This window comes from Acipenser ruthenus, chromosome 4 (genome assembly GCF_902713425.1).
Source record: "Acipenser ruthenus chromosome 4, fAciRut3.2 maternal haplotype, whole genome shotgun sequence".
Lineage (NCBI taxonomy): Eukaryota > Metazoa > Chordata > Actinopteri > Acipenseriformes > Acipenseridae > Acipenser > Acipenser ruthenus.
The window spans coordinates 6710000-6728977 of record NC_081192.1 but is presented as its reverse complement, the minus strand read 5'-3'; the positions used below and the strand labels follow the sequence as shown (position 1 = coordinate 6728977).

General features: G+C 38.4%; 1 protein-coding gene across 1 annotated transcript in view; it reads left to right on the top strand.

Moving 5' to 3' along the window:
- Positions 1 to 18978, top strand: part of LOC117400636 (cyclic AMP-responsive element-binding protein 5-like) — a 141497-nt gene that overhangs the window by 14116 nt on the left and 108403 nt on the right. The window contains exons 2-4 of the mRNA XM_034000858.3: positions 12525 to 12596; positions 14602 to 14695; positions 17645 to 17766. Coding sequence (XP_033856749.1) covers positions 12543 to 12596; positions 14602 to 14695; positions 17645 to 17766 — 270 coding nt within the window. The 5' untranslated portion in view covers positions 12525 to 12542. The remainder of the gene's footprint in view (positions 1 to 12524; positions 12597 to 14601; positions 14696 to 17644; positions 17767 to 18978) is intronic.

Below are 18978 nucleotides of genomic sequence, written 5' to 3'. Positions count from 1 at the left end.
ACACCACGTGTGGCAGGAATGGCTGAGTGGTCTGACGTCACGGCAGAAGAAGGGACAACAAAAACAAAAAGGTATTGTGCAGTGGCGCGGGCGCCGTTTTATTTAAAGCAACCAAAAATAAATAAATAAATATTTCAAACAGAAAGCACTCGCTCACAGAGCAAAATAAAAGGTTAAACAAAAACAAATCACGAACACAAAATCCAAAATAAATAAACCATAAACCATACAGGTCAGGCTGGGCAGTTGCTGTCACTGTTCCTGTAGGCTATGCTTTAGTTTCGTTTTTAAATAAACCTTCTCTCGCTCTCCGTCTCTATCACCCACCTAAAACACCCACCCCGATCTAAAGAGCTGCAGGCTTTTTATAACAGGTGACCATCTCCCGATTAGCAACAAATTAAACCACTTAATTCATTCGGGAGATGGCCACCTTCTGCACGAGTTTTAATTAATTACTCCTGGCAGAGGACGAGCACTGATCTCGCCTCTGCCAGGACACGTTTTAAAAAATAAACAAAACAATAACACGGCGCTACGCCGTCATAAATACAATACAATAAAACATACGGCGCTCGCCGACAAATACAATAATACAATAAATCATAATAAACAAAAACAATACTCTGCACAGGGGCGGAGGGGGAGACCCCGATCTAAAAATAAATAAACAATGTACAGGGCTGCTCGCCCTGTTACAGCTGGTTTTGAACGAAAGAGACCAACCGCTTTGAGATGTAGGCTTCACATACTTCATACAGCTGTATTATGGGATTCTTTTGTACTGTGGGTATCATCCAAAAAAACTAACATTATATCAATTGGGTGTTAAGAAATTAAATAAATCATGCCTTATCATTAGAGCCCATTTTTTTTTAATACTGACTTCCCTATTCATCAGAAACAAGATGCTTTTGAGACAACTAATGCTTGTTGAGTACATGGTCTACTACACCATTCCTGCTTGTGGGTTTAAATCAGTAGCGGCTGGTGACCTCTGAGTCAGGGGAGGCACAAGTACGTGGGGTGGGGATGGGGGGTGCAATGTATTTATTTTTTCCCTTTATCATATCATTCTAAGGCCATCAGTAATCTCTTTTAAAGTGATTACATTTGCAATAACATTGAACATTTAAACAGAGTAGGATTTTTTCAGTATTCAGTATTATTAGCATTACAGAAATGGCGATTTTTAACATGATTTCTAACATGATTTTCAGCTTTAACAATAGGAACATAAAACATAAGAAAGTTTACAAACGAGAGGAGGCCATTCGGCCCATCTTGCTCGTTTGGTTGTTAGTAGCTTATCGATCCCAGAATCCCATCAAGCAGCTTCTTGAAGGATCCCAGGGTATCAGCTTCAACAACATTACTGGGGAGCTGGTTCCAGACCCTCACAATTCTCTGTGTAAAAAAGTGCCTACTATTTTCTGTTCTGAATGCCCCTTTATCTAATCTCCATTTGTGACTCCTGGTCCTTGTTTATTTTTTCAGGACGAAAAAGTCCCCTGGGTCGACATTGTCTATACCTTTTAGAATTTTGAATGCTTGAATCCGATCACCGCGTAGTCTTCTTTGTTCAAGACTGAATAGATTCAATTCTTTAAGTCTGTCTGCATACGACATGCCTTTTAAACCCGGGATAATTCTGGTCGCTCTTCTTTGCACTCTTTCTACAGCAACAATATCCTGATTTCAGTTTTTACTGTTTTAAAAAATGTAATTAGGTTGATTTAATTTACCTTATGTACACCTCAGGCACAGTGAACACGTAACACGTAAATCTACAGGCTTCTATTTTTTCCATTCGGTTTGAGTCCGTCTGCATTGGAGTAAGAGTCATTTGGTATTGAATTGTATTGAAAAATAGTATTGTTAACTTTAAAAACGGGTTGTATAAGTTAAAAAAAAAACATACTTATTTTTTCTTTTTCCACTCCAAGCAAAATCAGTTATTTTGTTGTTTTTCTAGTCAGTCATTACGGTAAAAAACAAAACTACAGGGTACAACTTTAGAGTTTGTTTTTTATTTCTAAGCCTTTTAGCTGAGGATTTTCCAGTTCTAAAATTCCTTTTTGACATTCTGAAAGGCTGTAACTGTATTCGTGAGGTCACTTTGCTTACAGTGAAAAAAAAAACAGGGGCACAGTACGTTGCGTCTCATCTTACCAACAACAACCAGCAATGTCATTTTTTTTTTAGCTAACTGCCTGTCCTGTACAGCATGCGTGACAATTAAAGTTGTACATGTTCCCTTCAAATATGTATTCTCATACGTAATGCTCTACTGCCAAATGAAATGACCTGTTCTTATTACAGTAGCAAATTGAATTTTGGTTATGGCTTACTGTGACAGGGTGCTCATGTCATGTGTGTGGGTAACCACTGTTTAGGCAATACAGAGAGACATTGGAGGTGGAGTTGAAATGCCAGCAGAGGCGTGCAGGATTTATTAATGCAAAAGAAAGTAAACAAATGGGGTCATGTGATGTTACCAGTGATGAGGACACATACAGCAAGCTGTACAAAAGGCAAAATAAAACACAGTATAAAGACTACAAAGAAAAGGTGCCACACAGGGTGAGTGCTAGCCTTATAAACGAGGCGTTCCGCTCCAGGAACCGGCTACACTAAGTAACCCTCGCTGTACATTAATTGGGATCACTATCCCCTAAACGAACCTACTTTTGAGCCAGTATTTATATGACGACTCCTGCTGCTTCATAAGGCCTTGGCTGGGCATCACCTTCACAAGCACTGCTTGCAGTTTCAGGGTTGCGTAGCTGTCATTCCTGCAGAGCGGACGCTCTCCTCCTGAGTATAAGCAGCTCCCCTCTGTAGCATGGCATTGCAGTCCCCCAGAGCGATCTCCACCGGATGTTTTTAAACTGATGGACACTCGGTCAAGATCTGCCCACCTGCTGATTGAGGACCAGCACAGTCAATCACATGCTGCCGTTCCTGTCAACAAAGCCTAGCAGGCAGCAAGTCTCAATCGAGCGCCCATCTGTAAACAATAATTTAATCACACAAATCAACTCCAAAAAGACACACAATTAACCCATTTCCACATACAAATTATACCAACAGTAATTCCCACCTGTGCAGGGCAATCGCCCTTCCACACTTCCCTTCGGATTTTATCTTGAGCTGTTCAGTATAATCTAGAGTGGCAAATTGAGTCTTAATCAGCCAATCAGCTGCGTTATCCTGCACTTCACATTCGGAGCCTTCACAAGACAAGCACCAAAATAAAACAATAACAACATATATTGTGTTTCATTGACGCGATGCAAAACGAAACAAAGCAATTTCAATCAACACTCCTATGTGGGTCGCTCCTCCAATTAAAACCTGTGCTCAGATCACCCGCTCTCCTAGTGGGAGTACAGTGTTTCAGATAAACAGGAGTTCGTCATTGGAAGCAAAGCCTCCTCAGGTAAAAAAAAAACAAAAAAAACTCTGGTCTCCTCCAATTAAAACCTGTGCTCAGATCACACGATCTGCCACTGCTGACACTGTGTTTAATAGGAGAAGGGAGGCTTGCCTCCCTTTGTAAAAAATAAATAAATAATGGCTCCTCCAGGACCAGAACACCATCTGCCACTGCTAGTACTGTAAGCACGTGTCTCTCAGCAGACAGAATTGCTGTTAATTTATGAATGTAGAATCTAGGGTTGTTAAAATATTTGTTTTCTTAAATTTTAGCCAATAATTGTATTTTATTTTATTGAACATTATTATATTATAATGCTATATACAATATATATATATATATAAACTTTTTTTTCCTTTGAAAAGTTGAGGAGGCTCTGCCTTCCTTGCCATGAATTGGGTATGTTTTGTGTCACAGCAGACCTGGAACAATAGCAGACCTCGGCCAATATGTTGTACCATGGTTTTGTTGGAGGAAATATAAGTATGTTTATGAATCTTTACAGTTTTAATGTTGTATGCTGTATTCAAAGTTGTTTTCTGTCAAGGGGCAGTGCCACGTTTTTAAAGTGCTTGTTTCTTGGTTTAATACTGAAATTCTGTGTTCATCGCTACATGAGAAGTCAGTGCCATTGTTTTAATAAGGTGATTCTGATTAATATTTAATTTTTTATTGCAAAAGCATGGTCTAAAGATTGATTAACTGTTAAATATTAAGTCCGGTGAAGAATGAGGAATGTAGAAACACACCCATCTTGTTTTGCCAAAACAACATTAGGTTTTCATTACCGTTAGTAATAGACTTTTATTTGAGCTTAGTCTGGAAGCCTAATGTACTTCTTTAAAGTTTTTACTTTTTTACTTTTAAAACTGAAGACTGCAATTACTGTACATTTTCTTTAACTTAATGCAGTCTGGGTCTGTTCTTTCTCCTAATGATATCTGTTTAGCCTCATAAATTGTTTTAGAAAAGTGATGATGTAAAACAGTCCAATACCATATTTAAAGTAGTGACAGGACCTCGAGACTGGTTTCCAAGGTTTAATTTGGTCTTTGTGTGGTTATTGGCACAAGCTATTGGAATCTCCTCTGAAGTCCATGCACTAAACTTGTTTCTACATTTTATCTGTCATTTCAGGTAAAGTTGAACTGTAGACATTATTTCTCCTATAATTTCTCTAGTATTAGGTATGGCCCTCCCGCCTCAAGTTGACAGTTTTTTTAAACAGGAAGATGGGCTAACACTACACTGTGTTCTTACAGTAGATACACACCCAACACTACACTGTGTTCTTACAGTAGATGCACACCCAACACTACACTGTGTTCTTACAGTAGATGCACACCCAACATTACACTGTGTTCTTACAGTAGATGCACACCCAACACTACACTGTGTTCTTACAGTAGATGCACACCCAACACTACACTGTGTTCTTACAGTAGATGCACACCCAACACTACACTGTGTTCTTACAGTAGATGCACACCCAACACTACACTGTGTTCTTACAGTAGATGCACACCCAACACTACACTGTGTTCTTACAGTAGATGCACACCCAACACTACACTGTGTTCTTACAGTAGATGCACACCCGACACTACACTGTGTTCTTACAGTAGATGCACACCCGACACTACACTGTGTTCTTACAGTAGATGCACACTCAACACTACACTGTGTTCTTACAGTAGATGCACACCCAACACCACACTGTGTTCTTACAGTAGATGCACACCCAACACCACACTGTGTTCTTACAGTAGATGCACACCCAACACCACACTGTGTTCTTACAGTAGTTGCACACCCAACACTACACTGTGTTCTTACAGTAGATGCACACCCAACACTACACTGTGTTCTTACAGTAGATGCACACCCAACACTACACTGTGTTCTACATAGTGTTCTTACAGTAGATGCTAGTGTTCTTCTTTTTGTAGGCTTAGGACCTCAATTCAATTAACTTTTAGCAGGAATCAATTACATCCTAGTTCCATTATATGTTTAAACCCCATTTTGAATTATAAGTTCAAACATCTATAAACATTAATTTAATAATCCATGAAATAACAGGGTATGGTGGTTTTAGATGCAAAATGCCTCATGTTACTACAGTATGTGAATTATTTTAATCATTTCTATTTGTATGCAAGCACACAGAGTATGCAAATGGATGTGCCTCACCCCACAGCAGAATGTACTTAACAAAACTGAAAACCGGTTTAATGTAGTGAGCACAGTATAACAGGTGCCAAAAACTATTATACCTACTGTATGTCTTGCAACCTGGGCAACAAAAAAAAAAAAACTAAAAATAAAAAAAAAAACAGTAGTGTGACATTAATGAGCTTTATTAAGCTGCAAAAACATGCTTCAATTAAATTAATAGAACTAAGCTGGACCAATCCTATACTTTGTGGCACTTTGACTTGGCATTGCCCCAGAGGGCACCACAGTAAACTCCAAGCTGCTTGCTTGCTGTCTCATCTTAGCTGCCCTTGGGATCTGTCCATCAAGATTTATAATCCCTGGTCACATTAATACTGCACCAAAGAGGTAGGCATCAGGGACCTGTCAGTGATTTCATGCCCAACATACAATTTAAAATGATGGTGTTTTCAATGGTCTTGTGGCAAAGGTGTATTGGACATGCTATTGCATTATGAACATTTTATTGGTTTGGTCATTTTGTGAACCTTGAATAGTAACCTGAGTATACTGTGCACATTGTACGTAATGGGCAACCCATGTATAACACACATACATTTTAACAGATTATGTGTTATACTTCGATAATTACTGTATGTGTAAATAGCCTCATTGTATTTATGCAGCAACATTAAGTCATTCTCCAAAGATTTAAATTCTGTGTTGGTGGCAGAACTGCAAGTACCTAAACTCTGTGTATATTTTATTATTTGTCTCCCTTTATGTGAAGCGATGACTGCTTTTATTGTCGTACTTGAGCCATACTGTACCTTGTGCTTTCTGCACCCATCTCCTGCACCACTCCAAGGGTGTCTTCCCTCTCGTCACCCGGCTTGCAGACGTGTCATGGGGCCTCACCTCTCAGAGGCCCCTGGCAGGCATAGAGGGGGCCCAGAGGACATCATTTTAATTACATTATTTTAAACCCCTGTCAAGTGATTTTACTGCTTAGTTATATATTAATAAAACGCCTCTATATTAAAAAAAAAATAAACAGTTAAGAGCTTATTGCGAGCTTCAGGGCACATCTTTATGAAGTTCCAACAATATTTAGGAAGGTGTACTGTAGGTTATGTATTCAGCCAGAGAATGGAATTTGGTAACATTCAGGATAGCCCTGGGGAATGAAATGCATTAACTGCCTAACAGTATGTGGAATTGAATTGTTAACCTTTTGAAATCTTTTCAGTATTGTTTTAATATAAGTTGGTTATATTTTGGAATGCATGCTGTATCTGAGCGTTCAAAGGGGTTTTATACACTGTGCATTGGTTCTTAGCAACGAGGAAATTAATCTGACAAGCCTGGCTATTTTCCAGTTCTCTCAAATTAAATCAGTAATGTATCGGTTGCTTTAAATTATTGGAAACTTGGATCTTTTCCTTTGATTGAAACAGGCTTTTGAAAGAGATATATTAGGAAACTAAAATAAAAGGTCATTTTTTAACTAAAGACAAAACAAGTTCAAACAAAGAAAATTATATTTTAACTGGCTCAAGTAAAGGAGAACCTACTTTGATGAGGTTTGTCATACCTACATATCAAAATCATTTATCAGAATTGTTTCAAATTATGTGTTTAATATTATTGTTAAATGCACTCAGAAAGATGGGCTACTTTTAGGCACCTATGATTTGTTTTTTAGTCAAATAGTGAGCCAAGCCACCTCTGTGGAAATAACCTTTTTTGATGTGTCCCTTTCCAGCCCTTTACGGGTAGTGAACAGGTCAACTGATGGACGGGATACAACAAATAAATAACAAATACAAAAACATAAAACAGACTGCATACACTATTGCAAGCATTTTTTTTATATATACTATATATATATATATATATATATATATATATATATATATATATATATATATATATATATATATATATATATATAACCAATCTATCTTCATCATCTTCAAGGTATTTGTATCAGCTGTATTTGGTCTCAAAACCTCTTTTTCAACAAGTTTTTTTTTGTGTGTGTTTTCTCTATGGTAACTTGTGGTGATGATAGAAATACGACTCTGTTGTTGTGGAGCCCGAGGCTGTAAAGAAGACTTTGGCTTTATGAACTGTTTATAAATCTGATAGCATTAACAATACGATTAAGAAATACACCCTGCTTATTAGTCACTCTGCACCTACAGATCACACTGTAGAGAGTTTAAAATGCTTTGAAATCGAATCGCTGTTTCCCCAACGCAATGGGAATTTCATTGCAGAATACCAATCAGAATGCTCCATGTAAGCTTCCATGTATTCATTGTTAGCACATGACAGTCTTTGGAGTGTTGCTTCTGGGCTTGTCTGTCACCTGAACAAGAAATAAAATTAAGTTTGTAAAAGTTCAATGATATTATTACTGCAGTCATTTGCAAATCTTACCTGGTGCGCACTTCCAATCACTGTTTCACATGTAATGTTTTAAAAGAAACACATTTTCTTTTCAAATGTCATTTAAAGAATGATATTGCAGCATAAAGAAAGCTCTGTTTGCAAGACCTTGTCTCTGGTAGTCTTATACTTCCTTGGTCTTCTTTGCTGTCATTAACCAACCAGCTGCTTCCCCTAATGACTGTCATGCTTTGAACTGGAAGGTATTGTTGGTATTAAATAACTTTGAAAGCCAAACATGTACTGAACACCTAAAAATCATCCAAATTGAGAGGTGTCTTTAAAATAGTACTGTATGGTACCAGATATATGTGTCATAATGGGTGTTTCTTTCAAAATTGCACATGGTATTTTACATAGGAATATATAAGGCCAGAGGCAGAACAGAATACACAGGCTCGGAACCTAGGCAAATATCCAAATATGTCATTACCAGCACAAGGTGATGGTTTTTACAAAGTAGCGAACAAAATGGACTGTTTACCTGTGTGAGTACCTCAATTAATCGCACAGTTTTCCAGTTGCTACAGTATATTCAACCAAGCCCAATTAACCATATAATAGTCCTTTCCTAAGTATATTGAAACCAAAACGAGTCTCCTGTTGCGCTTCCCAGCTGCTTCCATAAAGGCACACATGCACTCAAGAACCAGCGATAGGGTCTCCCTGTCAGAGGGTCATAGGGCCAGACTCACAGAATGTTTTTGTTGACGTTAGTACCATTTCATTCTTAATATCCATGCTAATACCCTTCTTCAGCTAATAATCGAATCCACAAATATCAGTCTGTGTGCTTGAATTAGTGCTATTGACACATTTTCTTAAGCACTTTGTGAACTCATTTGGGAGTTCCTGTATAAATTTTATAATCCATGCAATCCACAAAAGTGTAGGACACTTTTTAGCACCTTCTCAATGGAGCGTTATTAAAACCAGGAGAAGGTATTAACCCCATTCTTATACACAGGAGTAGTAGGGACATGTCTGCCATTCTTTGGTTACAATCATGGGGTTTACATGCAAGTTTTTTTTTTAACTCGAGACCTTTACACAAGAAAAATGTCACGTGTAAAATGCTTTTTTGGGTTTAAATATTAATGATGCAAACAAATAAAACACAATCAATACGTTCATTTGCAATTTTATTTGGTCAACTTGGATGTTGTTGCGCTGTTTTGAGCGATCGAGCTGGCTTATGACATCCAGTTCACAAACTATATTTATTAACGTGGAGGGCAGACGCGTGTTGTCTTTGGACATAGCTGGGATCAAAAAAAGGACCGGAATTAATTCGGTTAAGCAGCTCACTTGCTCTTCATGTTTAACTTTAGCGTAGTTTTCACAGCAAGGGTATTCTCAAACAGCTGCATTAATACTATAACAAATGCATAACGCAGTTCGTGGTAAGTGGTTTTATACAGAACTGTAAACCAACAAGATATATACAACATGACAGACCAGACACAGCAAAAAACAATAAAAAAGGCCTCCCGCATTAGCATTAAGGTGAACTACACCACTGCTAACCATAAAATCGCCCATCAGCCACTACTTTCTGTTGTTTTGGAATCCACAGTAACAACTGACCTGCTCCCTTGCAATATTTATAGTTAAGGATAAACACGCTCATTAGCATTTACACATGAAATGCGGGTTTCCATGCGAAACTGGGCGTAGTTTTCCCGTGTGTTTCGTCATTTACACGAGTAAATGTGATTTACCCTATCCCTCTCTTTGGCTGTTTTTTTCGGCCACAAACCTGATTTACCCGAGTAATTCTCCCAAACGTGCACGCACATCGCCATTTCACGTATAAATTGACCCACATGGAAACCCCATGAATGAAAGCATCAGAGAGTAAGAATTAGGCAAGGGAAAATCATGTCCGCCCCGTATCAGACCCCAAATACATTTCTCAGTTTCCCAGATTACGTGTTTGCTAAAAGGTTTTGCCTCACACAGCAGGAAATATCAAAATTATTCGAGCATCTTTGTAACAGGGGAGATCTGGACTGACTGTCTGGCACATCCGTATTACTGCAGGTAGAGGGCAGCAGTCTCGTGGGATCCGCCTGTCGGCCATGGCGATGACACGGAGAGGTAGGGAAGAGGGTGTGTGTGCTTTCCCTCTCTCTGAGTGGCTGAGGGGCGGGCCTTGGGAGACTGCTCGGCCCATAAGAACTGGCTTGGTTATGCACTCGGGTGGCCGGGTTGGGGAAAGTACAGTGTCGCTGGCGGAAGAGGCCAGCGTGAAATAAGGAGCAGGCGAGCCCGACTGAGGGGAAAGCCTTCTGTAAAAATAATTTAAAAAAAGATAAAAGAAATAATTACGTACCCGAGGGGACGTGTATAGATATACGGGGAACCCTGGCCAACCCCAGTGTATAAGCACAGCGGAGTGTAGGACGGAGACCCGTGCTGACCGGCTTAGCGGCAGTGGGGGCACTGCATAAGCAGCACTTTTGTTTGTAGTTTTATTACTGTGTTTTATTTTCCCTTTTTCTTTCGCCTTCTGTTTTCATTATTATTTTTGAGCACTTGAAGGTGCACGGACTGGGATACCTGTGTTGGTAACCCCGTGGTCCTGGTTTACTGTCGGCAGTATCCAGACTACGGACAACAGCGCCCTCTGCGGGCTAAAGTAAATAAAACAAGTAATAAGAAAAATAAATAAATCTGGGCACCTGTGCGGTGTTTCCAAATAAAATCTTCTGTCTCCTGTGTCAGTGAATACCCTTCCACAATCTTAGACCCAAATTGGAATCTACTGCCAGATGATCATATGCAATATCTGTCAAGGCTAAAGTTTTATAAGCAAGTTTAAATAGTGGTTACAGTGTTGCATTGGCTGTAATTTTATGGCATGTTTTTTAATCGTGTTTTTTATTTCTTATTCCAATTATTATAATTATTAAGAGTCAAAATACTACACAATCCTATATAAAAAATATCCTATATGAATACGAACCAACTCGATTGAAATGCTTTGGCCAGATCGGCCTGTCACATAAATGATTCTGTTGCAGTGAGAGATTAATTTGGTAATGTTTGAATCAATGACAAAACAATGAATGGATTTGTTAATTAGCTAAGTAGTCTACCCGTGTAAAACAGAACATATGATGACATAAACAGGCTACATTAAGTGTGTGATTTATTACATTTTTATTTCACATACAGCTAAGTTTTGCATTTTAGGATTGAGACATAATAAAATTAAAAATAAACTATATTAACATAATTTAGATCTTTTTTTTTAAATCAAAGAACTAAAAAATGACATTGCAAAAGACTGCCGGAAGCCTTAACAGTAGTAAAGCATGTCATGTTAGATTTAGTAATCTCAAATTTTTCAATTTTTGTCAGTTTTTTGTTAAGTATATAATAATCTACAAAGCGGTATGTAATTCAATATGTTAAAGTAACATTATTCAGCTAATTTCATTCTACTGTATAAAGCACAATTAGTTAATTCTATGTGATAAAATGATAATAAAAAAACGTGCTAGTGAATAAGCCTGTAGGCACCAGCACAAAAAATGAGGTTGCATGTAGCTGGACGCATGACATGCAACACATGGTTACATAATATAATCATATTGCTTTCCCATATTGCAAATACGCACCCACCCAATGTATAGATATGAATTTCATAACAATTTAAAACAAATTTGTGCTTGAATTAGAGTCTATCTACACAAATTGCTCAGATACAGTACATACTGTACCATAGTGACTGTCCGAGGACTGAATGCCACGTCTGTTTCCTCAATTCCTTTGATGTTTTCCATGTTTATAGTTGATTGAACTTTTATTACCAGAGGGTTTCAATACGTATCCAGAGGCAGTCCACCACCCAAGCAGATTTTTTTGCCAATGCAAATATTTATTTTGTTTTTTGCTTTAAGTCAGTCCATCTTTTTTTTCTTTTGGTTTACACAGTTATTTTGGTTTGATTTGATTGGCTGTTTTGTTCCTTGACTTCCAAATATAATTTTATAGTTATTAATAATCTCTTCAACGAAAAGCAATTCAGCTGTAGCAGCACCTATGTTTTAATGAGAGTGTTTGAAAGCCGGACTAAGTCAGAACTGCCCGGACAGGGCACTAAAACTTCTGCAGTTTTTTGCAGATTTTCCTGCAGATTTGGACTACCTCTAGCCATGGGTAATGTGCGCATGCAGAGATGGGATGGGATGCTCTCACAGTTTCTGTCCCTGCATATGCAACACTATTGACAGGCGCTGTGTGGTTGATATTTATTGCACATCATGATGACTGCACGTCATTTTCCTGCTGTTTTGAGTGACTGAATCCAAGACTGTTCTTATTTTCACAAAGTTGTGTTTGGGAAGTCCCAGCACCCAGAGTACAGTGGCCCTTCCCACTTTATTCTCACCGTGAGACAATGGGTGTTTGTAGAATTATGCCTTAAGGATTACTCATGATCTTTTTTCTCCCCTCTTGTATTTAGCTTTATGAAGTGTCAGTGATGAATTTGGAGCAAGAAAGGCCATTTGTTTGCAATGCCCCGGGCTGCTCACAGGTGAGTGTAATGGAAACAATGTAATAATATATAACTTGACAATAAGAAGGAGTGATGAGGAGAAATGGCATGTACATTGATGAAATGCAAAAAAATGTTAAAAGGTTGTTTTTTTTTCTCTGGGCCTTTTATCATTGATGTAAAGAACGATACACATTTGTTAAAGCAGTACAGCAGGCTTATTTTTAAGTGAATTTTCACTATTTCAAGTATACCCACAGTTAGAAACACAAGGCCTATATTTACCAGAGGATCACTAAAACCATATTTTCTGTGCAGCAAATTAAAACAACTTTTTGGTTAATTATAGCACTGACCTAATAAAACAGGAGATATTTATATATGTGTGGCATTAATACTTTAAACATACACATCTGACATCTCTTAAAACATGTATGTATGATTGTTCGTAAGAAAAAATATATATTATAAATTAAGTATTATTTTGTGTGGCGTTATCTGCTCTCTTGAATACTTAGCGGGGTGTCGTACATTAAACTCTTACTTAAATTCATGTCAGTAATATATTGACATACTGGATGTAATATGGAAATGCTGCCAGAAGGTACATATGATGTGATATATTGACATACTTTAAAAGCAGAATGTAGAAGTTACTAAATGTGGTATGGCAAAGCACGTTTTCATTTTTTTTACTGTACATTATTCCTGTCATGAATTAGAAAAAATATTTGCTTGACTTCTGTCTCTGTCAAGTTAGGAGCAGTCTGAAGCCTGTTTTTCTGACCCGAGGGTACATATCAGGCTTTGCTGTTCACAGCTGCCAATCGTGATGTGAATAATAGTATTTAACCAGCTCATCACCAACTACCAGAACTACAATGGAAAAACAGAAAAACAACATTGCTCGACAGAAATTGGGAATATAGTTTGGAGTTGAGAATACTGTAGTAGATATATTGTTTTCCCATAACTTTAAAACAAAGTTGCTGTTTTTTTTTTATTACTTCATTTTAATCATATTGGTACTATGAAAAACTGTCAACAGCCATGTCCGTTTCTGTGTTGTGTTCATAATGTTATAATCAAAATCGAGCCTTGCTCTCGGATGGGAAGGTTTGAGGGGGTTTGTACAGTTGAAATGGACTTTTAATGAGCCATCTTTGCTATATCAATTTTATGTCAACTTAACTTAAAACACAGTATATTTAAACATCACTTTTCCTCATAAATGTTTTTCTTTTTTTTTAAACTGTTAATTTAAAAACAATAACCACACATTTAATACATACAGTATTTTGGCCTGCAGCAAATCCAAATTACTGAGCATCCAAGTATGTACAAAGTGAACATTGATAATATGCTGATAGATAGACCTGGCTATTCTGTATAGAACCCTATGGCTCCTTCTGGCTTCTATAATCATGGCAATATACTGAAAAACACAGGGTTCTGTATAATCAGGTTCAAAAGGGAATTCTCTGATTAGGGGTTCAGAATATAGTTTAGTTTAATATTGAACCCTTTTTTTAAAACCCGGTGTTGTTCAGTATAGCTGTAAGTGAAATCTCACAGTCTTATTTGAACACATTTAGGCTGCTTGGATTGAAAGGTGTAATGTGATGCAAAAACATTTCTATTTAGACCAACATTCTAAAAATGCCATGCATTATAATTTAGGAGCTTGATAAAATCTGTATTTTTTATATTGGAGGTCTTGCACCAGTTATTGTGCATTGGCTAAAAAAAAAATACGAACAACTGCAGCTTGTTGTGTCCTTTTTTCAATTAAACACAATACAGGATATAACCTGTGATTATATTGCATTGCAATATTAGACACCAGTATTAATATAAATCTTATATATACATACATTGATTATTATAATGTCTATTGATGTTATTCAGAGTTTAGTTATCTTAGCGCAAATCCAGGGTGAATCCTGTAGTCTGCAGTCAGTGAAACAAGCTGGAATGCAGGGCTCTGGTTTTCCCTGCACATTTCTAACTCGTACACTAATGCCAGCTTTTTTGTGCCTGACAGCGTTTTCCCACCGAGGATCATCTGATGATTCACAGGCACAAGCATGAAATGACTTTGAAGTTTCCATCAATAAAAAATGATAATATGCTATCAGGTAAGAAAATACAGGCAGCGCAGCTTTGATGATACCACCAATGCACACAGAAAAGATTTATTTACCTATATTTTTGTTTTGACATATACTGTAGATGTGGCCCAAGAGCCTTAGTTTTGATTTTTGTAAAGGGGGAACACCTTGAAAAACACATTAATCATTCAGGGAACTTTGAACAAGTTTGCACTTACAAGCCAAAGTTTTCAGGCTGTGCTAGATATTTTACAGTGCGTTTAACAAAGTCCTGTTGTGGTTTCTAGATTTATTGTATCTTTCTGATTAGCTGTATCTAACTTTGGCCTTGAAATGCATTTGCTTACACATATGTGTTAACATGGAGGTAAGCAGAAGAGTTTTGGGTAAGTTAGCAATTGTAAAGACAATACTTCTTCAAGTCGAAACATTTGTCATATCATTTATGAGTCTCTCCATGATGGTGACAGAACATCATTAAAAAAACAACTGTTGGGACCATTGTTGTCAGTCACAACACAGCCATGAAGAACAGAACAGAGAGTTATGCACCTGTCATTCTGTGAGAGTGTCTCTGTAGACTGGGAGGTAGAGTACACTGGTTGGTAGTCACACAGAAATCGTTTTCTAGCATTCTTGGTGAAGAGAAAAAATAATATGCACAAACAAAATAGCAGTGGGGTTCTGTCAACATGCTTGTTAATTCGTTTTCATGAAGCTCAGTGTTCATGCAGTCATTATATGCTGTATCTGATGGGTCCGACTTTCCTCTATCGACTCCTCTGGTCTGTTTAATCTCTGTGGGAAGCTTAGTCCTGAGCTTCCTTTCAATCTAACCTGTTTAAAACAATAAAGCAACACAACAAAGCTCAGACATAACCTGGCAGTAATGTTTGTTAGTTAATTAGTTAGTTTGAGATATTATACTAGTTATGTCTGCTAATGTGTCACAGCAGTTTATGAAAGGATTGTGAAACATAGTCATAACATAATCGAGACTAGACACAACTCTGATCTTATCCTCTGTACAGACTGGACATTTGCAGAGATTGTTTTTATAAGGACAGCCCGGGATCTGTGCGATCAATGATGCAGAACAATCACAGCTGTGATTTGATGCTCTTCTAATATTTATTCACTTTGGAAGGCGATATCAGATTCCCTGGTATAACAACCAAGAGCTCTTGGATTTCTTTGACGTGGGGTGCGCTGCACCCACTATGAGGCGCTTTCAATATGTGAAGATTGGGGTATATTATTTTAAGGCAAAACCAAATTAAAGGGGGCACAGCTGACATCGCGGGGGTCACAATCCCTCATATACTGTCGTGTCAAAAGTGACTTACACCAGAAGGTATCCTTTTCACGGGCCTCCAGTTCAACCTCTCTGCTTGTTTGCATTAAAAGTGTTTTCATTGCTACTTCTGAATCTCGAGTCTTTAAGTAATACATATTTCTGACATCTCTGCACTTGTAATGAGGAATGCTCGGGGGAAAGCCGGCACAGGCTTGTCTCTGTTCTCTCCACATGACTGACAGCCTATGGACACATGAAGATGCATTTTACTTTAATAAGCAGATCTTTCCTGAACCTGAAACTTTATATAGCCCCAAGGATAGTGTTATTTAGAGGGTGGTGGGGACGTAGCCGACATTAGAACGGTAACCATTCAGTGACTCAGTGTTGGGCCTATGTGATACCATGTAAATGTATACATTCACTGCAGAGATTGTCTTTCTTTCATACGATTGCTGTCTTGCTCTAGGCGTTCACTGCTGGAAACCTGGGGACTGGTCTGACATTTCTCACATACCCCCTCTGCCCATGCCATTTACTAGATTCAGCCTGTACCCATGAATACAATCCAACAGTTTATTTCATAGGTCAGCTGTACATTGTGCTAATTCAATTCAACCCTTAATAATGTTTATAAAAGCCAAGCAAAATATATAGTGAAAGCATGGCAAAATACGGGCAAGCATTGAGAGTCATATTGATCTAAGGTAAATATGGTAAAAATGTGGTTAACCTTGGTGTGGTGTAGTGGCATGCGGTCAAGGCTGGTCAGCGGCAGAAATAGCAACCACCAAACACAGAACTTTAGTTTAAAGCACCTTGCCGCACCTTTAATAACAACAAGCAAATCAAAACAGGAACAAACAAAAGGTTTAAACAAAAACCCTACAAAGTCCTCAAAACAAAAAAATATAACATGTCGGTGTCTGTGTCTGTGTCTGTGTCTGTGTCTGTGTCTGTGTCTGTGTCTGTGGTGGGCCACACATCTTCACTGAACTATCGCTAACACACTCTCACCCAACAAACACTCCTTTGTTCCCTTTTTATACCATGTGGCCAGGGGCTTAATTGATTCCATCAATCATCCAATCACCACCTGGCCACATTCCACACTTTTCCATTCAAACTGCAATCACTCAATTAATCCAACAATCCAACAATTAAACGGTTAAACAATGCCCTGTTGCTGTGCAAAGGTGGCCCTCTTGGTTCCAGCTTCCTTCACAAAACCCCCACGTGCACACTCACCCCCACATGCACACTCACACCCACGTGCACACTCACATCCACGTGCACACTTACACACACGTGCACACTAACACCCACGTGCACACTCACACCCACGTGCACACACACACACGTGTGCACACTCACACCCACATACACGTCCATGAGCCTATGCTCTGTCACACTTGGTAACAAGCAATACATTCTGGTGTAGGCACTATAACATCATGGTAAAATGCAAAATGGATGTTAATACAGTATTAACACATTTGTTTTGTGAATGGGGGGGGGGGGGGGGGGGGGGGGAAGTGGGGCGGTAATATAGTGTTATTGTTGTGGCCAGGAGAGGGGAGAGGGTCCAGGCTTTTGTTTCCTAATGCATTGAACACAGCAGCTTCTTAAATGACAGATGTAGACAGCAGGTTTATTAAATTATTATCAACTCATTCCAGACCAGACACCTACGCCAACGCGCTTTCTGAAGAATTGTGAAGAAGTGGGGATCTTCAATGAACTGGACTGCTCCATTGAGCAGGAGTTCAGAAAGGCGCAGGAAGAGGAGGACAATAAAAGGGTAGGTAACTGAAAATACTGTACATTTCTTACAACTATGACAGAAGACCCAACCGTGGTCACTGAGTTACTGTGCCATAGCTTCATTTTGAAAGACAGAGTGGTACCAGTGTGGAGTAGTGGTTACAATGATATCAACACAGACTAAGATACAGAAAATACATGGCATCCCATAGAGGGATAGCACTCACCTTCTGCCTTATCATTGTCAGTCTGATTAGTTAATGTTTCTGGGGCAGTTTAGTTTTGGCAGTGATATACCACCACCCCCAAAATAAACAGTTAAAGCTTATGAGGGACACTAGACCAACATGAGTAACTGATGTAGGTGTAAATAAATTATTTATATATAGGCTAAACAGCACCAGTAGTCAGAGAGTTAGACGGACTCTGTAACCGGACCTGACCCTGGTAAGCAACACTGAGGGATCAGGTTCTACAGCTTCACCTACAGCCAACTGGTTTTAGGTTTGCACTGAGCTGAGCATTAAATATCCAAAACACTTGCCATGGTTTATATTAGCTCCGCGTTCACCGCCGATGTGACTGGATACCGGATGCTGGTGAACTGCCACTGCATCACAGCAGTATTTAGAAAGTAGATGGAAATTATTTGAATTGAGACTGTCTACTTGAGTTGAAGAAAAATGCACTTTCCAGTTGAAATGCAACTTAATCATTGGGACAGATGAATGAGACAGAGAAAGAGATCTCCTCTCAAAGAGACATTGTCCATCACAGAGTGCTGTGGCTGGTTCTGACAGGATAAGGTTATTAAAGTAAATGAACAAAGGTTAAAATGTTCTGATGTCTTAATAGTGTTAGCAGTGTGATCACTGCTTCTACTTTTCTTGTGTTGGAAGAAAAAATGAGGTTGCTCGCTTTTTATACTTAAATCCAGAATGTAATGATTTTTTCAACACCTAAACAAAATAAAAAAACAAAACTGTTTCTTTCTCTTATCCTATCATTGATGTGTGGGAGGTTTATCTGATCTGGTCTTTAAAATATCTGCATACTATATATATATTTTTTAAAGCAAGCAGAGTACTGAAAGATCTTCAACAGCAGAAAAGGGGGACCAGATGCAATGCTGCTGATGCTAATAAGATGTGAGAAATAGATTTCAAAAGCTTGGTTAACACTCCATTCAGGCACAACACCTATAACAAGTCGGCTGTGTCTCTGTTATTATACTTTTGTGTGTGGTGAG